Source organism: Zootoca vivipara, chromosome 11 (genome assembly GCF_963506605.1).
Source record: "Zootoca vivipara chromosome 11, rZooViv1.1, whole genome shotgun sequence".
Lineage (NCBI taxonomy): Eukaryota > Metazoa > Chordata > Lepidosauria > Squamata > Lacertidae > Zootoca > Zootoca vivipara.
The window spans coordinates 63,775,073-63,798,601 of record NC_083286.1 but is presented as its reverse complement, the minus strand read 5'-3'; the positions used below and the strand labels follow the sequence as shown (position 1 = coordinate 63,798,601).

The window sequence follows — 23,529 nt, the reverse complement described above, 5'->3', positions numbered from 1 at the left end:
CCCCAATCTGTCAATAGCTGGCCCCTTTATTTTGTTAGAGCTTGGGGTAGTTCTCTGGGCCGTAGGGCAGAGGCTGGTCGAGGTATTCAGTGGTGGGGGTTGTGAACGTCGCACACTTCTTAAAGGGGGTGTCACCAGTCCGGATATTGGAGACGCCCTGCGGTGGGGGGGGGAGGAACTGTGAGAAGGCAGCTGGGGGCCGGCAAATGGACTGTGGGCCACCCCTCTCCCTCTGCCTGTCAGGGAGCCAGCATTGTCTTGTGTTTTTTTGGGGGGGGGTGGCAGCCTTGTCAAGTGAAAGCAACAGGTGCAAGGGGGGGGGGAGAACCCAGCTCCTGCTCCCCTTCCTTTTTCAGTGCCCTCCAGAGCCTCTGCAAAGTCAGGACCACCGGTGGGAGAATGTAGGGCATTTGGGGTGGGGGTGGGGTGTCGGGGAGGGGGTGTTACTCACCGGCACCTGTCGGCAATGCTCCAACCAGAAGGTCTGCGGCTGCTCCAGGCGGTAGTCGTGGGGCTGGTGGGGGGGAGAGAGGGCAAGAGTCACATGGCAGCCTCCTCTTCCTCCTGCTCCCTTTTGGGGGGGGTTGGGGGGATGCCGGAGGAGGAGAATGAGCACCCTGAGGGGGGGGCACTTGCCTCTCTCTCACCTTGGTGGGGGCAGGGGCCACCGAAACAAAGCCCTCTTTGCGATAGTGGTCATGCATGGTGGAGATGGTATCCATGGGCCCACACGGAGGGTCGCCCTGCTCCTGCACCTCCTTGCTGCAGAGAAAGACAGAGGGGGCTGGGAAGCAGCTTCTTGGAATGGGGGGGGGCAATGTCCAGTTCTCTGCTGCTGGGAGCCCCACTGAGGAGAGGAGACCTCAGAGATTTCCCAGGAAGATCCGACCTTGGGGTGCTGCATCAACCCCAAAGGCGACAGAGCAAAATTCAGCAGAGAGCTCCATCTTCCCCCCAAATCTTCCTCCCTTCTCTGGCCCTATGGGATATGGGGGAAGGGAGGACCCCCCCCATGAGGCTCAGCATTGAGATCTGGGGCACTGGGGCTGGATGCTGCACCCCTGAGACCCTCCGCCTGCCTCTGAGCGAAGGGGTCTCCAATATCCTTTTGTTATTCCCCACGCAGAGATTCCTTTTCTGTCCCTTGGCTGGAGTTCCCAAACTGGTCTTTTCTTTAATTCTTCAAACACCTTCTTCAATTCAGGAAAGGTCTCCCATGCTGGTCTCCTCACGGCACCTGACCTGCCATGTTGGGGGGGATCAGAAGGACCGTCCTGCCCAACCCCCTGAAACACCTCCTTCGAAAGGGGCAAACTGGCATTCGGAGCCAGGCCCCTTCCATACCACTCTCAAAGTGGCCAGCTTAACAGTCCGCGCCCCGGTCCCATTCCTCGGAGAGCCCCGTTGCTTCCACCTCTCCATTGTGCCCAGTCCCCACTTGCTCGCAATCTGCTTCCGGCAAGCGGGGAACCAGGGGCGGAGGAAGGAGGGTGACAATCGCCCCGGATGTCTTCGCTGAGGGGGGTGACATTTGGCACGCCACACGCCTGTGACTCCCAAGCGTACCCCAAGCCGTCGGGCGGAGGGAGCTGCACTGCTTTGCCAGTGGCATCCCCCCTTCCTCCTCCGTTTTGACAGCTGGGGGAGGCTTGGGAGTCGCGAGCGGGCACCCGAGCGGCTGTCCCGCGCCTGGGAGGGCACCCTCTGCACCATGCCCCCCTTGAGAAAGCGCCCGCTGGGGGGCACCTGCCCACCCTCTCATCCAGGGCTGCCTCAGGGCAGGGAAGCCCAAGGACGGACTGTCCCCTCGAGCACCACAATGCCTGGCGAACTCCTGGAAGCTGCCAAAGCAAGTGTTCCTGGTCTGGTGGAGCCTCTGCCATTTGGGAAATGGGTGATGGCCACAGACCGGGGGGGGGGCAGCTGCAGCTCTGCACAACTGAGTACCCCAAAGCTCTTGTGGAGCCAGAGGGAAGGAAGCCTCTCTCGCCTCGGAAAGTCTATCCCAGCTGGTGGAGGAGGGGGCAACCCACGGCTCACCTGCTGCCCTGGTGGGACGGGGGGGGGGAGGCTGGACTTTCTGCCTGCTGCTCACCTGTGCTTCTGGTACAGGAGCCACTCCAGCATGGCCTCACGCTGCCCTGCGGGGAGAAGGACAAGGAACGAGGTCAGATCTCAGAAGGCAGGATAGGGCCTCAAGTGGGTGGGGAGCAGAATGTCCTCCTGTGTGCCCCCCACACATGCCAGTCTCCTTAGCCTCCCGGGGCAGCAATGATGTTAGAGCTACAAGCTAGGGGAGGGGGCTCTTCCCCCTGTCTGTTGGGGCTTCTATTTTGGTCTAACACCAGAACTCCTGGGTGTCCAACGAAGCTAAACGGGGGAAGATTCAGTACAGATAAAGGAAGTCCTCCTTCATGCAGCATTGTTAAACTATGGAACTCCCGTTCACATGAGGCAATGAGGCCACCAACTTGGATGGCTTTAAAAGGGGACAAGACACATTCACAGAGGACAAGAGGGAGACTGGGGGCTCAAAACCACTATGGCTCAGCTCTGGCAGTGATGCTTCTGAATGCCAGTTGCTGGAGATCACGGGAGGGGAGAGGGCTCGTGTTCAAATCCTGCTTGCTGGATTCCCCCAGGCATCTGGTGGGCCACTGTGAGAACAGGAGGCTGGACTAGATGGGCCCCTGGCCTGATCGACCAGCAGCGGTGAAATCCCCAGCAGGCTACAGAAATGTTGCCCAGAAAGGCTGCCCAGTGGGCTTGGGCCGGGGGTGGCTGTGAGGGGCGGTGGGAAGAAGCTCCCCAGGAAAGGGGGACCCTGGGCGAGAGGTCAAGGACGGCTTCCCTCTTTTCTCTTTACTGCAGGCATCCCCAAACTGCGGCCCTCCAGATGTTTTGGCCTACAACTCCCATGATCCCTAGCTAACAGGACCAGTGGTCGGGGAAGATGGGAATTGTAGTCCAAAACATCTGGAAGGCCGACGTTTGGGGATGCCTGCTTTACTGTATATGAGACAAAGCAGCTCAGGGTGCAAATGCAAAGGGGATCTATCCAGTTCAGCTCAGGTTACAGCTCTCCAGGCCTCACCAAGATCCCATTTCAGCCGTGAAGTTCCAACATCATCATTCCAAGAAGACGGTCAGGTGGAGGGAAGGGGGCATCCAGATATGGCCTTGGGGGGCTTGACTCCAGCTCAGCCTTGCAAGGAAGCCTTGGGGAGAAAGGCACCCACCAGCAAAGGAGCAGCCCTTTGCAGCACCCATGGCCTGCCTACAGTGGGTGACTCTTGAGACGCCTGATTTAGTCTGGGGTGGGGGGAGCAGTTTCTGGATGGCTGGGGGATCGGGCTGCTAAGAGCAGGGGTAGGCAACCTCAGGCCTGTGGGCCGGATGCGGCCCAATCACATTCTCAATCCGGCCCACGGACGGTCCAGGGATCAGCGTGTTTTTACATGAGTAGAATGTGTGCTTTTATTTAAAATGCATCTCTGGGTTATTTGTGGGGCAGAGGGATTCGTTCATCCCCCCCCCAAAAAAAATAGTCTGGCCCACCACATGGTCTGAGGGACGGTGGACTGGCCCACAGCTGAAAAAGAGTCTCCACTGTGGTGGCCCCTCACACTCTGGACCTCCAGAGATTGGAGGGAGGAGGTGGAGCTGCTGCCTCCCCCCCAGCTCAGTGAGGACTCAAAACAGCGAAGAGACTCCAAGCGAAATGAATGGAGGAGCTACAGGTAAAACATCGTCATTCCCATGGAACTCTGGCTTTTAAAGGCAGCCCACAGCAGAGAGCCTTGAAAGGCCCCCAGAAGGGCTGCCCCATGGAAGAGGGAGCAAGCTGGCTTTCTGCTGCTCCTGAGGAGAGGAGCCGAAGCAACAAGAAAGGAGATTCCCAGTGACCATCAGGAAGGACTTTCTGATGGCAAGAGCAGTTTGACAGGGGAACAGTCTCCCCTGGACGGTGGTGGACTCTCTTTCCTTGGGGGCTTTGAAGCAGAGCTTGGGTGGCCATCTGCCATGGATACGTCAGCCGAGATTCCTGCATTGAGGGGGGTTGGACTAGAGGACCCTCAGGGTCCCTTCTGATTCTACAATTCTATGCTTCGAAGGCATAGGGGAAAGGGAAAAGAGAGGACCCAAACAATTACCGCCCAGTCAGCCTGACATAAATACCAGGAAAGATACTAGAGCAGATCATTAAGCAAACGGTCTGTGAGCACCTAGAAAGGAACGCTGTGATCACTAAAAGTCAGCATGGGTTTCTGAAAAATAAGTCATGTCAGACTAATCTGATCTCATTTTTTGACAGAATTACAAGCCTGGTAGATGAAGGGAACGCTGTGGATGTAGCCTATCTTGATTTCAGCAAGGCCTTTGACAAGGTGCCCCATGATATTCTTGTAAAGAAGCTGGCAAAATGTGGGCTAGACAATGCTACCATTCAGTGGATTTGTAACTGGCTTACTGACCAAACCCAAAGGGTGCTCATCAATGGCTCCTCCTCATCCTGGAGAGTAGTGACTAGTGGGGTGCCACAGGGTTCTGTCTTGGGCCCAGTCTTATTCAACATCTTTATCAATGACTTGGATGATGGGCTTGAGGGCATCCTGAGCAAGTTTGCAGATGACACCAAATTGGGAGGGGTGGCTAATACCCCAGAGGACAGGATCACACTTCAAAATGACCTTAGCAGATTAGACAACTGGGCCAAAGCAAACAAGATGAATTTTAACAGGGAGAAATGTAAAGTACTACACTTGGGCAAAAAAATATGAAAGGCACAAATACAGGATGGGAGACACCTGGCTTGAGAGCAGTACATGTGAAAAGGATCTAGGAGTCTTGGTAGACCACAAACTTGACATGGGTCAGCAGTGTGATGCAGCAGCTAAAAAAGCCAATGCAATTCTGGGCTGCATCAAGAGGAGTATAGCATCTAGATCAAGGGAAGTAATAGTACCACTGTATTCTGCTCTGGTCAGACCTCACCTGGAGTCCTGTGTCCAGTTCTGGGCACCACAGTTCAAGAAGGATACTGACAAGCTGGAACGTGTCCAGAAGAGGGCAACCAAAATGGTCAAAGGCCTGGAAACGATGCCTTATGAGGAACGGCTTAGGGAGCTGGGTATGTTTAGCCTGGAGAAGAGAAGGTTAAGGGGTGATATGATGGCCATGTTCAAATATATAAAAGGATGTCATAAAGAGGAGGGAGAAAGGTTGTTTTCTGCTGTTCCAGAGAAGCGGACACGGAGCAACGGATTCAAACTACAAGAAAGAAGATTCCACCTAAACATTAGGAAGAACTTCCTGACAGTAAGAGCTGTTCGGCAGTGGAATTTGCTGCCAAGGAGTGTCTCCTTCTTTGGAGGTCTTTAAGCAGAGGCTTGAGAGCCATATGTCAGGAATGCTTTGATGGTGTTTCCTGCTTGGCAGGGGGTTGGACTGGATGGCCCTTGGGGTCTCTTCCAACTCTATGATTCTATGATTTAAGGCCCGTATCTGAGTTCAGGCCAAGGAGGAGTTTTGAGGAAGGGGCTTTGACCCACAGAGACCACCCACCCACCTTGTGTTGCCATTTCTGCATGAGGGCTGGGTGTGGTCAGAGCCCTCCAAGTCAGGAGGTGGGTGGGCTTGGGGCAGGTGTGGACCCGAGAACGAAACGTGTCTGCCTGCTTAACGAGGAGAAACCGGAAAGCAAACAATAAACAGGCCTCCCGACCTGGCACTTTTGTGGCAAAGCCTCTTTCCTTGGCTGTCTGGAAAGGCCGCTCTTGGCTCTGCCCCCCCCGCCACTTCCTCCCCAGATCCTCACCTCTTATGGGGAGCCCAGTCCTCCAGGGCTTGCGGAAGGCGTCCTTCATGGTGGTGCTGCTGCTCAGGCCAGCCAGAAACTGCTGGGTAAGCAGCCCTCGGTGCCCGTGCCGGTAGAAGGAGGCCTCTGTGCCCCACTCGGAACAGGGCACACGGTCCAGGTCGTTGGTAGCTCTCTGGAAGAGGGCAGAGAGAACCCCTTGGGCAGGGCAGGGCAGGGCAGGGCAGGGGGCTGCCAGCTCCTCCCTCCTCCCCTCTCCCTGGGGTCTGCTGGCACACTCAGGGCTCTCCTCCCTTTAGGCAGCAGATTTAGCCCAGCCACCCCACAGCCCTTGCCCAATCCCCAGAGACTCCTTCCCCATTCAGCAGGGGAGGGGGGCTTTTATTTATTAAATGTATGTACTGCCGTTCCTCTGAAGATCTCAGGGCAGTTCACAAGATTAAAATACAGGATAAAAGCACAAAATAAGTAGGACAAAATCAAACCAAAACAAGACCGCCCCAAACACATTTTAAAGGGGGCAGGGGTCTCTCTGTCCACTCTCTCTGGAGATCTGATCTAGAGTGGTGCATGCTCTAGTTATCTCCCGCTTAGACTCCTGCAATGCACTCCATGTGGGGCTACCTTGGAAGGTAACCCCGAAACTCCAATTAATCCAGAATGCGGCAGCTAGACTGGTGACTGGGAGTGGCTGCTGGGACTACATAACACTGGTCCTGAAAGACCTACAATGGCTCCCAGGGTGTTTCCAAGCACAATTCAAAGTGCTGGTGCAGACCTTGAAAGCCCTAAACAGCCTTGGCCGAGTATACTGGAAGGAGCGTCTCCACCCCCATCATTCAGCCCAGAAATGGAGGTCCAGCTCCGAGGGCCTTCAGGCGGTTCCCTCCCTGCGAGAGGAGAGGTTACAGGGAACCTGGCAAAGGGCCTTCTCAGTAGTGGCGCCCGCCCTGTAGAACGCCCTCCCATCAGATGTCAAGGAAATAAACAACTATCTGACTTTTAGAAGACATCTGAAGGCAGCCCTGTTTAGGGAAGTTTTTAATGTTTGATGTTTGATCGTGTTTTTAAAATATTCTGTTGGGAGCTACCCAGAGTGGCTGGGGAAACCCAGCCAGATGGGCAGGTATAAATTATTATTACAATATTGTTATTATCTGGTGTAGCTGAGGATTTGCTGCTAGGTCTGCGTGCCTCCATACACCATCTACTTCTGACTAAACATTAGGAAGAACTTTCTTTTTTAATTTATTTTATTAAAGATTTCTTGGGAAGAACTTTCTGACCATAAGAGCTGCTTGGCCATAAGAGCTGCTCCCTTGGAATCTGGTGGCTGTCCTTTGTTTCAGGTTTTAAAACGCAGGTTGAGTAGCCCCGTGTCCAGGATTCCTTAGTTGTGATTCCAAAACTAGATGGCTGTCAGGCGCCCTTTCACCCAAAAGCTACGCCCAGGCATAGGTCCTGCTGCTGCGGGACAGTCTCTTCACTTGGGAAATGCAGGGGGAGAAGGTACTGTAACAGGAATTCCCTGGTGACACCCCCCCCCTTGCCACCCCCTCCTGCCAGTCCGGGGGTGTGGAGCCCAGGCAACGTTACCTCCTCTTGCCAGTTGTAGATCAGGCATTTCCCCCGAATGGGGAGCTCCCTCATGGGCTCCAGGGGGACCACGGGGACCGCCTCCTGTTCCGTGGCCGGCAGCTCCCCAAGAGTGGGCCCCGGGACCCCGTGGCACGGAGGCAGCTCCACCGAGTAGGCTGGGGTCCGGACCACCACCGGGGAATCTTCAGGCAGCCTCTCCTGGGGGCCACACACCACCACCGCCTCCTGTCCCTCCTCTCCCGGGCAGAGAGGGGGCTCCTCCACGCAGAAGGGGGCTTCAGGGCCAGGAGGCGCCACCTCTCCATCGCTGGGTGCAGGTGGGCCTTGCAGGGCGGGAGCCGGGCACCTGCAGAGGTTCAGGAAGGGGGAAAGGCAGTCAGACCTGGCTGTGCTCCAGGCAGAAAGGTGACTCTGGCTGCAGACAATGGAACAGACCCTTCGCTCTTTCGCTCCAGGAAAGAAAATGGGAAACTGTGTTTATTTTTGCATCTTGCTCTTCATCAAAAAGATAGCCAGGTGGGAGGCCTGGCAGTGCCACAGCTTGGGGGGGGGGGTTAGCTAGGTTTTGTTGCCATGGTGAAGCCTCCAGAGGGCTGGAATTGAGGCTCCCAGGCTGGGGGCGGTGTACACAAATATTCATGAGGTATGCATGCCAAACTGGGCCTTTGACCTGGGTAAAATAAAGCCTAGTTTTGCCCCTGCATAAAAACAGAACACCAAGCCAAAGTCACACAGCAATAAATGAAATTAAACCAGGCTTCTTCGCCTCATAATTTCATGGGGGAGGGGGAATTCCTGCCGCAGCCCATAGAGTTAAATCTTTAACTGAAGGTCAGGGGAAACATAGGGCTGATATTTATTTATTTAATCTGTATGCCGCCCTTTAGATGTAGATCTCAGGACTTCCGGTCTGTCGCGGCGGAGAGAAGGACACAGGGACCTCGCGCGCCGATGTCCCTGGCTTCGCGGAGGGGGGGGAAGTCCGCAGAGCGAGCGGATTCCCCGTAAAAACACCGGGTAGAGAGTCCCGGTGACTCACGCGCCCAGCGGTTGCTCCGTTTTTTGCGGATCCCCCGCTGCCCGAGAGCTCAATAGAGCGATCGAGAGCCGGCGGGGTGGAACCGCGGGAGCCATTTTGGGCTATATCTTACCTCCGAGAAGTGAAGCTCCGAGTCCTGACCCGGCAAGCGGCAGATTCTTCCGAACAAATTTAAACTTCCAAAAAGTAAGTGGAATTGCGATCACGGACTTTAAAATCGTTAATTGGAAAAACAGGAGAGGCTTTAAAGAAACGGAAGTCGGTCTCTTCCTAATGGAAAACTGGGAGGCGCTTTAAATAATCTTAAGCTGAACGACAAAAGGCATCTGGGACTGTGGACCCGAGAGAAAGAAAGACTTTTTTGAACCCTCTCAACTCCCGAGTCCGGCACCCCTTGAGGTACAGCATTATCAAGGGGGAGAGTGCTTTGACAGCTGTCAAAAGCTGTCAAGCTGTCAAAAGACCGGGTGGATTTATTGCACTGTTGTAATCAGTAAAAATTGACTGAAAACGTGGTAGAACTATTCAATATTGGAATTAAGAATGGAGTTGTGATTGAGTTAAAAGACAAAGGAAAAGAACAGCCAAAATGGAGTCGACCATCTGAGGAAGGAATTTTCCAGCACCTCTTTGTTCTCCACCTCCTGTTTGTCTGCGGTCAGGAGAAATATGAAAACAAAGTACTCTCGAGCCTTCCAGGAGGCTGTGCTAAACTATCTACAAATATGGGAGGATATTTACAAGGAACGGCAACATCCCAATTTACCAGCAGTCGAAGATGAAGTCCAAGTCCAGGATTTAGAGGAAAATTTGATCTTGGAGACTGTGGAGATTGAATCTGGATGTCAGGAGAAACAACTAGATGAAAATCTTAAAGAGGACTTGGACTATAAAAAATATGTTTGGGATGAAGCAAAGCATGGACTTCAAAAGGAAGAAAATCAAGCAGAGCAAGAAAACGAGAAGCAAAGGAATTTGAGGATTAATGGACTTGAAGATCCTGGAGGGGTTGAAATGTGGGGTGATGTCAGGGAGGAATGGGAAAGACAGGGGCAGGGGGGGACAAGGGTCTGGAGATGGATATGGGAAAGAATGGGTGTGGGGTGAATATTTTAGTTAAAAGATTTTGCTTTTAGTTTCTGAAAGACGGTTTTTGAAATTTTGGCCTGTTAACGGAAATGCTGATCCAATCGGGGGAAAAGACTTAGGGAGAGGAGATGGAGTGTAAAAATGAATGGAAAAAGCTGTGTTTTCTGGAGGGAATTATAAGAACGGCTTAGGAAAGAATTTAAGTTAATGTAAATTTTTGTAAGTTAAGTTAGGTTTAGGCAGAAAGCTGCCTACTCTCCTTTCCTTACTCTGAGATACTCAGTGGCAGGGAGTGCTCAGAGGGGTGAGGAGGGGATATAATGGAACCTTGGAAATGCTGTGCCCCACAGGTTCCTCTTGTGGCAGGAGGGGGCCTGTGGGAGGGCAGCATGGAAAAGGAGGAGGGTTGAGTTAATATTATAAGAAAAGGATTTTAAATTGAAATAGAAAACCCGCCATAAACTTTAGATTTTGTTTAAGGAAAACCAGGAGGAAGACTATCGAGGAAGTCACAAGTATAAGGTTAAGGTAATAAGAATTGGGGAGTTAAAATTCTCCCCTATTATTGTTATGTTTGTATTTGTTTAAGTATGCTTATGAATGAGCTGGGGGAAACCAATCCTCAGAGCTCCTCCATTCCTGTCCTTTCAGTGGCAGGGGGGGGGGAAGAGGGGGGAGGAGGGAGGGGGGAGGCCAAACCCAACTTACAATGGACCCCTTTGATTCTCAAAGCACACGGGTTTCACTGGTGGCAGAGGAGAACCAGTGGGTGGAGGGAAAACGAAGGGACAGTGTTATATTGTATGTGTGTGTAGTTTGTTTAGTTTTGTTTGTAAAATTAATAAAAATTATTATATATTAAAAAAAATAGATGTAGATCTCAGGGCGGTTCACAACATCGGATGGCTCCAACTGCGTAGCTTTAGGAAGGGGATTCCGTGCCCAGGACAGGAGCCACCACTAAGAAGACCCGTCTCTATGGTCTCTCAGCTGAATGAATCTTAAAGGGGGGCACCCAAGCGAAACCTTCCAAATCCCACCTCCACATGGGCAGGTTCCTGTGGTGTGGGCAGTCCTTGAAATAACTGGCTCCCAAACAGATTACCAAATGTGGCCTTCCCTGGCCCTCTGCCTGGCCCTTGGCATTCCCAGCAGGCCACCCACCCCTGCTCTGTGCCCTTCTCCAGGGCTTTGGCCTGGCTAGAGTTTGCTGTGAGGATGCCCCTTGCTTGCCTGGGTGGCGCCCACTTTTGACTTTGCCTGCCCACCGGCACGCGGCTCAGGAGACCACGGCCCCCATTCACACGTGCATAAAGACACGGGTTCGGCGTAGCCTCGCCTCCTCCCCCGCCCCGCGACCTGCGCGTCGGCCCCTCCCTCTGCGCCTCCGTCTCTTCCTTCCATTCCTTACCCGCCCTCCGGCTCCATCCCTCCGACCGGCGCCGCTCGAGGTGGGGGGTCCGGAGACATCAGTGCGTAGATGCCAAACACGGACTGGGGGCCCAGCTGGCCGCTACCATGGCGACGGCGACGCAGCGCGCCCATTGGCCAGGCGGGCGACGGCAGGAAAGGCTCTCATTGGCGCGCGCCGAGTGCCGCTGGCCCCGCCCCTGCCAAGCCGCCTCTCGTCCGCGTGAGGCTCTGCGACGGCCGGTCTCTGCCCCGACGGGCGTCCAGTGGGGAGCCGGCCGGAGCCGGAGAAGGCCTACAGCCCTGCTGCCCTTGACCGGGCCGAAGAGGGTGCGCCTTGCGGGGGGCAAAGGGGCCTGGAAGAGACGCAGGTGCCCGCCCCTGCTGTCGGGGCCAGGGCAGGGGATCAGGGCCGGATTGACGTATAAGCTACACAAGCTATAGCTTAGGGTCCCACTCTCCTGGGGGCGCACCGAAAAATATAAAGAAAAAAACCTGGATGTACATTTCTAAAATATAAGATAAAAAACAAAATAAAACCTACATATAGGAACAGTGTTTTGCGTTGCGTAGGCTCCTATTGGATCTATTACCATATATAGCATATACAGTATTCAACACACAAAACAGCGACCATTTGTTGTTAACAAAGGACAGCTGGACATATAATGGGCCCCATTACCTTCAGAAGCTTAGGGCCTCATCCAACCTCAATCCGGCCCTGCAGAGGCTCGTAGGGGCCGAAGAGGCGCCTTCGGGTCTGGAGAGCCACAGCAGGGAGTCCGGGGGGACGCTGACTCGTGCGCCCCCTCGACGGCGGGTAGTACAGTGGAGCCGAGCGTGCCCCGGGCCATGGGCAGAGAGCTTGCGAATGGCCACACCTGGCCCCTGCGCTGCGCTGGGTGGAGAGGCTCCTCCTTTCCAGGTCCCTCCCCACGGGATAGAGCGGGAAGGCCCCGCCTGCCTCCCCCGGCCGAGCCTCTCCGGAAAGAAAGGGGCTGGCGGGCTGCGCGGCGCATCTGCCGAGCAGCTGTGGCGAAGGGCGCAGGGAGTTGGCCAAGCCGTCGTGCCTGAGGGTTGCGTGCCGCCGCTAAGCTCCTTGGCCCGCGAAGGCTGCCCTTGGCTGCAGCTGTAGCCTAGCTCGCCGCTCTGCACGTGCTCAGAAGCGAGGGGCTGATCCTGAGGCGTTTGCCCAGCTCTCCTTCAGCTCCCTACCTCCCCTCCTCCGCCCAGCTCAGCCCGACTGCATCCACTGCTCCTGTTATGCGTTATGGAGTTCATTCTCCGTCCTTTTGGCTCTTCTCAGAGGGCCAAATATTCTATCCCTCTCATGTGGAGCCTCCAATATCCTGGTGTTTCGTTTAGTCTTCTTTGGCGATCACTCATAACTGAGGAAGATTGTTTTCCACGAACACGATCTTAACGAAATAAAAAAAATCCTTCCAGTAGCACCTTAGAGACCAACTAAGTTTGTCATGGCCTGAAGCTCAACATCGAAAAAACCAAGATCATGGCCACTGGTCCCATCACCTCCTGGCAAATAGAAGGGGAAGAAATGGAGGCAGTGAGAGATTTTACTTTCCTGGGCTCCTTGATCACTGCAGATGGTGACAGCAGTTGCTTTGATGGTGTTTCCTGCTTGGCAGGGGGTTGGACTGGATGGCCCTTGTGGTCTCTTCCAACTCTATGATTCTATGATTCTATGATTCAGTCATGAAATTAAAAGACGCCTGCTTCTTGGGAGAAAAGCAATGACAAACCTAGACAACATCTTAAAAAGCAGAGACATCACCTTGCAGACAAAGGTCCGTCTAGTTAAAGCTATGGTTTTCCCAGTAGTGATGTATGGAAGTGAGAGCTGGACCATAAAGAAGGCTGATCGCCGAAGAATTGATGCTTGTGAATTGTGGTGCTGGAGGAGACTCTTGAGAGTCCCATGGACTGCAAGAAGATCAAACCTATCCATTCTGTTTTTTTTTTTACAATCTATTTTTATTAATTTTCCAATTAAAATACAACTATGTCACATCCATTATTCCAAATTATACAAATCCATATCAATTAAACCGAATATTATACCAAATCATATACAATTTTGGAGTTCCCATGCTTCAAAAAATTGGGGTTTTCTCGCAACTGCTTACTGCCGTCTTTATTCTAAAGTCCAAATAGTCACTCATAATCCATGATAATCCCGATCTTCCCCTGCAGTCACTAAAATATTTTCTTCTTTCATCCATTCATCCGATTTTTCCACCGCTGCTGAAATAAGCATCAAATGAGATTTCCCATATATTCATTCTCCTGTGTGAGTTTTAATCAGTCCGGCCTCCCCCTAAATCCCCATAAATCCTCTTTGTCTGGAGTGCTTTCTTCTTGCGTAGGTCTTTCAACACAAAACAGCGCCATCTTGAAAAGCTCAGATCACTTTCGTTTTCTTCTCGACGTTTTTTTTGCAGACGATCATAGTAAAATTTACAGCTTTCCGGGCATAGGCACAGCTGTCACATTATGTAGAAACTCTTAACAGATTTATAGCTCTCCTTGCCCTATAGCTGAACTTAACTTCAGATCGCTGTTCAAATTCCAAGTGCGTCACACCTCATAAATCCAAACGCTTCCAGCCGCACTCCGATTGTCCAGTTGGAGGGGGGCCCCTCTCTTCAACAGTTTTACAGCTTCTAACCATATCATATCAATAGTTTTATAGAGTCTAACTCACACAGTTAAGTTCCATTTCTCATTTGTTCCAAACAAACAGGACATCACGTCCGGGAAGGTATAAAATAACTCGTAGAGTGTATGAAAGAATAAAGAAGACTCACTTCCCTTCTCGTGGTGTCCCAATCAATCTTTCTTGCCGATGATATACTCCCTCACTCCTCACGCTCAGCAGCAAAAATTCCTTGGCAATAAACAGAGCTTCTGCCCTTCCTTTTTGAAGCACGTCCATGAATTTAAGCCCAATTATCTTCTTTAATCATGGAGATCCCGCTACGCAGGTCGGCGTCCGGGGAGCTCCGCTCCTCCATAAGTGCTTTCAGCCCTGGCCCCCCCGCCCCTTGAACAGTCGGGGTGGGTTTAGGGCCATCTGCGGGCCTGCGGCCCTCTCCGTAACCCCCGGAGAGGTGAGGAGGTTGCCATTTACTCCCCTAGCAACCGCCAAATTCCTTATGGAGGTCGGAAAGATGGAAAAAGGGTCAGCCATTCCTGCGACCGGAACCGGAACTCCAAACCTATCCATTCTGAAGGAAATCAGCCCTGAGTGCTCACTGGAAGGACAGATCGTGAAGCTGAGGCTCCAAGACTTTGGCCACCTCATGAGAAGAGAAGACTCCCTGGAAAAGACCCTGATGTTGGGAAAGATGGAGGGCACTAGGAGAAGGGGACGACAGAGGATGAGATGCTTGTACGGTGTTCTTGAAGCTATGAACATGAGTTTGACCAAACTGCGGGAGGCAGTGCAAGACAGGAGTGCCTGGCGTGCTCTGGTCCATGGGGGTCACAAAGAGTCGGACACGACTAAACGACTAAACAACAACAAGTTTGTCATAGGTATGAGCTTTTGTGTGCATGCACACTTCTTCAGATACGATCTTAACGTTGAGTCTGTGACTATGGAGGCCAATTCTGGATCCACGCGTCCTTCCTCAGTGGGGACATAGGTTTCCAGGTGGGAGTTGATCATGGTAAGGATTTGCCAAACACGCCTTCCTCCTAGAAGAGAAGAGTTTGGATTTAATATTCCGCTTTATCACTACCTGAAGGAGTCTCAAAGCGGCTCACAATCTCCTTTCCCTTCCTCCCCCACAACAGACACCCTGTGAGGTGGGTGGGGCTGAGAGACTTCAGAGAAGTGTGACTAGACCAAGGTCACCCAGCAGCTGCATGTGGAGGAGCGGAGACATGAACCCGGTCCCCCAGATTAGGAGTCTACCGCTCTTAACCCCTACACCACACTGGCTCTCTTAGCACGATTCTCCCTTTCGTCCTGAGTTGAAGTGTCTTCAAAGCCCATGACACCTTTGGTCAAGGCTGTTCTCCAACTGGAGCGCTCACAGGCCAGTTATCAGTGCTTATACCACATTTTTAAGATTTGCCTTGGGAGCATCTTTAAACCTCTTTTGTTGTCCACCAGTATTTCACCTTCCATTCTTAAGTTTCCAACCTTACACCATTCCAGAGCTTCAGGCCAGTATGTTTCTGCCCCTGACCTTCTCTCCTCAGTTTACTAGCTGAGTGTTGGTCAGGCCAGGCATAACCTAGATCCCGCCCCCCGGCCCAATGGCTGAGACACTTGCTTCTGGATCACATCTTCCCCCTAAGCACTTCCAGTCCAGGCAGGAGTGGGGCATTCCCAGCCCTCCCCACCATCACAATGTTTTGTTTTGTTTTTTTACTTTCAATCACACAAAGCAGCTCACAATTTGTGTTATGCTTATTATTCTTTTTTAATTAGGACACCCACAGCCCACCCTCTCTCTATGAAAAAATCAAACTCAAGGCAACTTAAAAACGGAAATACAAATCACAACAGAAAAGGTGCCAGACCTGATTTTAAAAGCACCAAGTGAAAACAGCAGCATAAAACCCCACCAAGTACTGCTCTGTGTACTGTGATTAAGGTTTGCCTTTAAAAAAAAATTAACCTAGTTTGTACTCACTAATCCCTGAAATAGAGAGCATTTTTTATGTATTATGTATTACTAGCTGGCCCTGCCACGCGTTGCTGTGGGATATTTGTGTGATTTCCCCTACCCTGTGCCGATCCATGACATAACCCTGTGATTCCCCCACTCCTCCCCTCACCCCCCTGCTTATCCCTGTGATTCCCCCCTCATCCCCCTCCCTCTTCCCTGTGAATCCAACTCTGTCCTGATCCATGACCCCTCTTCCCCCCAACTTATCCCTGTGATTCCCCCCCTCTCCTCCCCCTAACCCCCCACTTACCTGTGTGATTTCCCTCCTCTCCTCCGTCCAACCCCCCCCCACGGGTTATCCCTGTGACCCGTTCATTTTGCACACAATCATTTCCCCAATGCGCGTGTTCTGTAAAATTTTGCCCTGTCTCAACCCTGACTCCCCTACCCACGTGTGTTATGTGAAATAACATTTATTCTCCTCAAAGGTACAGCCCTGTAAAAGGCCCATATTCAGTTGATTCTATGCTGCGGCCTATTCGGGGGCTCCCATCCCCCCCAGGCAAGCCCCTAAATCCATTCAGCCTAGTCTGCAAAGCCGAGGCGAGATACTGTGGAGAGGGCAGGTTTCATCCCTGTGTCTCCCCCCACCCTGTTCTGACCCATTACCTATCCCTGCCCCCTATTTGGCCCCCCATTCCCCCCCCAGGCAGGCCCCTACCTCCACTTGGCAATGTTGGGTCTTGTTGCTGCAAAAGGCCTGTTTTCAGTTGGTTGCTGGGGAATTTTGTGATGTCATCTGGTGGCGCGGCTTTGGAGGCAGCAGTGGGCAATCTGCCTTTCTATTGGATGCTGCTGGAGTCTTCAGAGTTTCTGCTGGTGACGTCTAATTTGGTGACGTCTAATTAGACGTCTAATTTGGGCACCACTTTTTTGTGTTTAATCATTATTTTAGGTATGAAAGGTTTGCTTTTTTGGAAAAAAAATTATGCCAGATCCCTCACTGATGGGCATGGAATGTTGTGGCCAAATTTGTTACATTACAGTTCAGCGGAGAAAGGCTGTGACCTCTCTGCGCGCGCAATGCCTACATTTATATATATATATATAGATGTATTATATATTATACTACTGAGAAAATCTGTTAGAAATAGTGAAGCCACAATAGGGGAAAGGGGGCAGAATTCCTGCATTTGTTATAATTGTTACATTTATAATTTCTGTAATCTCTGTATTGACAGACACCCTTTTCTATTTATTCCATAAAATCAATTAAAAAATATCACCACAATCAACAGCTGAGCAAAAATAAATAAAAATGCACTCAGGGCTCCAGCATAAGGAATTCCAATCAGAATAAAAGCCTTAGAGCCTTTTGAAAATCAGAGCAGGCTAATTGGTGGGTAACAGCCCCACTGGGCCAGACAGGCATTGCCAGAGTTTAATGTGCCCCACTTTAAAAGCCCCCCCCTCTCAGCCTCAGGCTGCAATTCTGCTGGTTAAGGCACAGCAAACATTGACATGATGGTGTAAAACAATAAAAACTCTTTATGCAAATATTTCAAATGGCAGGAGAGTGACAGAAGCTTCTGCCCTTGCAGCAGAATGTCAGCCCTATTGAGAGGCCGAAATGGAGGCTCCCACATGGTTCTTGCTGGAAAGACCCCCCCTTCCCTGCCCCCAATTAGCAGGAGAAGGATGGCAAAGCTGCCTCTGGCTCCTTGAGCCCCCGTCTCCTGTTGATTGATTGCATGTGTGCCCGTCATGAAAAACGATGGTCGGATTTTGGTTGCTGTTTTAATGGAGCCTAGAAAGAGAGTTCTGGAAACTCCACCCGTCCCCCAATTGTGCCCAGCATGGTGGAGAGGCCAGACGGGGTGGGGGGCAGAGGCAGCTGTTGCACAGTTAATTGTGTGGCTGGTGGAGAAGCCTGTTGTTGCTGCTGCACTGTGGACACCCCCCCCAGGCCTGTGGGACTAAGAATAGCCTGGCCTGGCCCTGCTGGGGGAATGTGGTGTGCAGAGCCTGAACCAGCCGCTCTCCCTGTGCTGTGGGCCGTGAGGAGGAGGAGGAGGAGGCAGCTGGCCTGGCACAAGGAAGGAGGTTTCTGAGGGACCCTGGCTCATCCTTTGCTTCTGATGTTGCTCCCTCCCTCACTAGCCCCGCGTGCGCCATGAAAGTGGGATGGCGGGAGGAGAAGTCCAAGTCTGGGCCTGCAGGTTCTCCCTAGGAGGAAGTGGCCCTGGCAGAGGCTTGCCTGCTTGCGCCAAGGGGCCACTGCAAAACAGACCATGCCAGCCCGGGGCTCTGAAGCCTGGCACCTGAAAAGCCCTCTCTGGGGTGGAGGGGAGTCTTTCTGCTGCTCCAGAGAAGCGGACACGGAGCAATGCATTCAAACTACAAGAAAGAAGATTCCACCTAAACCAAGCACCCCCAAACTGCGGCCCTCCAGATGTTTTGGCCTACAACTCCCATGATCCCTAGCTAACAGGACCAGTGGTCGGGGAAGATGGGAATTGTAGTCCAAAACATCTGGAGGGCCGAAGCTTGGGGATGCCTGACCTAAACATTAGGAAGAACTTCCTGACAGTAAGAGCTGTTCGGCAGTGGAACTTGCTGCCAAGGAGTGTGGTGGAGTCTCCTTCTTTGGAGGTCTTTAAGCGGAGGCTTGACAGCCATCTGTCAGGAATGCTTTGATGGTGTTTCCTATTTGCCAGGGGGTTGGACTGGATGGCCCTTGTGGTCTCTTCCAACTCTAGGATTCTATGATCTACAAGGACAGAAGCCACAAAAAGTTCACTCTTCCTCTGCCATTGTTCTCCCAATTCAATGATCACAAGACACCAAACCCTGTCCTGGGTGCTGTGCATAAACAAACAAGCCCCCCGCCAGCCCCCCATGGGTTCCCGTATCTCTGGCTCGGTTTGCAGGAGTTGCCCGAAGGAGGAGGTGAACAAGGCACCATCCCAGCCCTTCAGGGCTCCAGGTTTGTGAAGGCTTTACTCCTGAGCCTGTTCTTCTCCTGAAGATGGAATTCCGTAATTTTGGATGCACCAGGAGGGTGCAAATGGAAGCAGCCTTGGAGAGGCTCCGCAGGGAGAGCTAGCTGCTGGAGGGCAGCCCTCCAAGGCCCCCAGGCCGTGAGGTCTCCCCTTGGGTTGACCTCTGGGGGCCCTTGGCTCCCCACACTTCTCTTGCACAGGCAGCTCCTTCAGGCCTCTCCCTGCCCCCAATGTGCGCTCAGGGCTCTGCTATTTGTTGACTTTGGCTGGAGAAGTCAATGACCGATGGGGCTTGGCAAGGCTGTGTGTGTGTCTGTGTGTGTGCGTGTGCTGGAGGGGGGGGGGCTGTTTGCCTTTCATTAGGAAACTCCTAACAGCCCACCAGGGATGACGCACGTCCCCAAAGGAGACTGGAGGGGGTGGGGGTGGAGTTCTCCCTTGGTAGCCTCAGCTGCTCCCAGACATCTCGGTGGCTGTCAGGGCCTGGCCTTGGACTGTGGGCAGCTGAGCGGGGGGGCAATCTCTCACTTGCCTGGCTCTGGCTCCAACCCCACTGCTTCCAGGGCTCTGCAGGGCTGGGGTGATTCAGGGCTGGGTGGCCCCTTTAAGTCTGTGTGTCACTAACCCCTCTTGTAATTTTTAGCTCTACTTCACTCTCTCTGTCCCCCCCCCCCCCCCAATTTGCAGATGGTGTCTTGGCTGCCCCAGAAAGGAGAGGCAGGATTCCTGCATTGCATGGGGTTGGACTAGATGTTCCTTGGGGGTCCCTTCCAACTCTACCATTCTAGGATTGCACATCTGTGTGGCTCAGGGGGAGAGAATGGCTGTCACACCTGCACACAAAACAGATTGGAACTGGGACTGGATTTCGTCCCCTTGGGTGTGGAACCAACTTTTTACATCCGTTGAAAATGTGGACAGCTTCCAAGCCTCATGTCTGCGGGGGGGGGGGAGAGGGGGGGAGAGAGAGAGAGACGCCATAACCCACACCCAGGTAGTAGTAGTAGTAATATTCCAACAAAATATTAAAATACAATAATTCATCAAATATTAAAAGCTTCCCTAAACAGGGCTGCCTTCAGATGTCTTCTAAAAGTCAGATAGTTGTTTATTTCCTGGACATCTGATGGGAGGCTGTTCCACAGGGCGGGCGCCACCACCGAGAAGGCCCTCTGCCTGGTTCCCTGTAACCTCATTTCTCGCAGGGAGGGAGCTGCCAGAAGGCCCTCAGAGCTGGACCTTAGTGTTCGGGCAGAACGATGGGGGTGGAGACACTCCTTCAGGGATACTGGGCCGAGGTAGGGCTGCGGACCCCCTGATGAAAATCCTGCAGAGTCTCTGACACTCAGTATGAAGGATACTCAGCTCAATTGACCAATGGCATGCCTTTGTATAAAGGCAATTTCCTATGATCCCCCCCACCCTCCACCCCAAGATCTGCAGGCAGTGGGAGGTCCTGGGGAGCACCTGCCCCCCACACGCCACGCCCCCGGGCTTCTCCTCAAGGGAGAACCACACAGCCGCTCCAGAGGTGAACGGTGGCTTCTCTTTGCTCAGTGCCTGGCAGAAGCCAGAGAAAACCAGAGCAGCCCACCACTAGGGCCTCTTTTTACTTCTAAAAGGTTGTGCATCGATCGCTGACTGATGGCAGCAGCAAAATGTCTCCTAGGTCAGGATTTCTGCTGGAAAGAAAGAGAGAGAAAGGCCTTCAACCTGCACTTGCGAGAACAAATCTTGAGGAGTCCCTCAGCAGGCTAAAATTATCCTCATGGGCTTAGAGAAGGCAGGATTAAAAGCAGGAGGAGAAGCCAGAGGAAGCAATTGTTTGTCAGATTGTGAAAAAGGCAGTCACCCTTGAACACGCCTGGACCGAGGCAACAACATGTGTGTGAAACGCTACAATATGCAGGTCTAAATTTAGAAGTGTACGGTGAAATTATTATTGTACAATCTTGTCGTTTTCTAAGCATGTTTAGGAAGGCAGTGATGGAAGGATGGGATGCTAAAGAGGATTAGGAAACTTCATGGAGCAGAGGGCTCTCGAAGGCTAGTAGTCGCAGCGGCTGACGCTCTGTCTCCACAGTTGGAAGCAGCGATGCTTCTGAATCCCAGTTGCTGGAAACTGTGGGAGGGGGAAGTGCTGCTCTTGCGCTGGGGGCCTGCTTGTGTGTTTCCTGTAATGAACATCTGGTCAGCCTCAGTGAGAGCAGGAGACTGGGCTAGATCCAGCAGGTTCCTCTGATATTCTTAGGCATCTGGGATAGCACAAGACTCTTAATCCAAGGGTTGTGGATTCAAGTCCCACATTGGGCAAAGGATTCCTGCATTGCAGGTGGTGGGACTAGATGACCCTCGTGGTCCCTTCCAATTCTACAGTTTTAGCTGGCCTTGGCTCTCACCTCACAGAACCATAGCTGCCAAGTCCCGGTTAGAAAAATACAGGATCAGCAGCACCGGCACCGGAAGTCACTTCTACGCATGTCCAGACATGCGTAGAAGCAACTTCCGGTGCCGGCGCTGCCCGATTTCCAGTGCCCAGACATGGGCAGAGCGGCACCGGAAAAAATCGGGGGAATTACAGGATATTTTTCCCATTCGGGATGACAACAGGAAACGGCTTTAAAAATGGGGGTTTCCAGGGGAAAACGGGAGAATTGGCAGCTATGCACAGAACAACATCTGGCCTGCTGGATCAAACCCAGGTGCCCCCCCCCGCAGCACTCACCCTGTTTGCCCAGTGGCTGGTCCGGGGCTTCAAGGACCCTTCCTGCTGTTGTCCCTCAACAACTAATATCTACAGGTAGGCTGCCTCTGCAAAAGGAGGTTCACGGCAGAGCTCACGGTCTCCTTCAGAAGCACAGGCGGTGCATCTACCGTCTCCTAACTATGTCCAAGGCAACCCTTCCTGAATCCCAAAAAGGTTTTCAAGGGGGACAGTGGATATGACTTTCACTGCTTGACAGCTTCAAGAGGATGCAGAGAGCCCAACCAACCCGTTTATGGCTGTTATTGACCTGACTAAGGCCTTTGACACTTAAAATCTTAATGCCCTGTGGACTGTCCTTCTGAAAATTGGCTGCCCAGATAAATTTGTGAACATCCTTTGGCTCCTCCATGATAATACGGCAGCAACAATTGCAGATAACAATGGCTCTCAAAGTGAACCATTCACAATGGGATCAGGTGTTAAACTGGTTCTGTTATCGTCTCAACTCTATTTATTATTTTCATTGCCACGAACCTACACATTGTTGAAGGGAAACTCCCCACCGGAGTAGAAGTCATATATCGAACAGATGGAAAGCTCTTTAATCTGAGCAAGGCTGAAAGCAAAGAGTAAGGTTACCATAACTTCCGTCATAGAGCTTCAGTATGCTGATGACAATGTAATGTGTGCACGCTCGGAAGATGACCTGCAAACCATCCTACGTATTTTGCGGAAGCTTATGGAAAACTTCACTCAACATCCAAAAAACCAAAGTGCTGCACCAACAAGTACAAAATAACCCCTCTGCAGCGCCACAAATCCAACTCAATAGTGTAATGCTGGAAAATGTCAATCACTTTCCCTACCTGGGCAGTTATCTTTCCACAAGGGTCGACACCGATGCCGAAATCCAGCATCGCCTGAGCTCTGCGAGTGCGGCTTTCTCCCAATTGAAGTGGAGAGTGTTTGAGGACCGGGACATTCGCAGGGAAACCAAAATGCTTGTTTACAAAGCTACTGTACTATCAACCTTACTGTATGCTTGTGAAACATGGACCACTTATAAACGCCATCTCCAACTCCTCGAAAGATTCCATCAATGGTGTCTTTGAAAATTTTTACACACGACCTGGGAAAACAGGCGAACTAGTGCCTGTGTACTGGAAGAAGCAAAGATCACTAGTGTCAAAACAATGATTCTTCAACATCAACTTCATTGGACTGGTCATGTGCCTGATTATCGTCTTCCAAAACAACTATTCTGAACTTTGAAATGGAAAGTGTAATGCTGGTGGTCAACAAAAGAGGTTTAAAGATGCTCTCAAGGCAAATCTTTAAAAATGTACTATAAACACCAACAACTGGGAAACACTGGCCTGTGAGTGCTCCAGTTGGAAAACAGCTTTTACCAAAGGTGTCATGGACTTTGAAGACACTCGAACTCAGGACAAAAGGAAGAAATGCGCTAAGAGGAAGGCACGCTTGGCAAACCCTCACCATGATCAATTCCTGCCCGGAAACCAATGTCCCCACTGTGGAAGGACGTGTGGATCCAGAATTGGCCTCCACAGTCACTTACGGACTTGCTGCTAAGACTGTGTTCATGGAAGACCATCTTGCTCGGCTATGAGGGATCACCAAAGAAGATAGATTATAAATACTGTATTGATTTGTTAATCATATAATGTGTCTTTTGCTTTAATTGTGATGTTCAGTTTATGTTTTAGTTGTTCCTTTGTTAACAGTGTTTTGCTAAGACCGTGTTCATGGAAGACCATCTTACTTGGCTCCGAGGGGTCGCCAGAGAAGACAGCTAGACAGGCCGATGGCCCAACTCTGACCCACGCAGCTTTGAGCAGTGCTCCGGGGCAACCCTGAGTTGGAGGCGAAGGCGAATTATTATTAATAAAGGCAGGAAAAGAGGCTCTACGGGCTCGCAGCGCCACCTGGCGCCCGTTTGGCGCGCCGCCCGCCCGGTGGGAACAAGCAGGGTATTCTCCTCGCCGGGCTGCTCCCTTCCCGGACCCCCGACGAGACCCCGCCCGGCCCACCGCGCGCCCGCTCCCTCCGGAGGCACCGCTCTGTGCCAGGCAGGGCCCAGGCCTGGGCACCACCAGCTAAAATTAGGCGGCGGGTGAGGCGAGGTGACGGGAAGAGAGCGAGCCTTGTCCCTCCGGGGCCCCGACGGCTCTGCGCGCCTGCAGAGTCGGGGCTACAGAAATAGG

General features: G+C 52.2%; 1 protein-coding gene across 1 annotated transcript; it reads right to left on the bottom strand.

The window, feature by feature from the left end:
• Positions 1 to 5: 5 nt before the first annotated feature.
• SPAG8 (sperm associated antigen 8) lies at positions 6 to 11,056 on the bottom strand. The gene is given in 7 exon segments (XM_060280432.1): positions 6 to 157; positions 452 to 598; positions 600 to 762; positions 2,096 to 2,141; positions 5,819 to 5,993; positions 7,415 to 7,763; positions 10,957 to 11,056. Coding segments are annotated over 7 exon segments (1,062 nt in total). The 5' UTR covers positions 11,016 to 11,056; the 3' UTR covers positions 6 to 34.
• Positions 11,057 to 23,529: the final 12,473 nt, after the last annotated feature.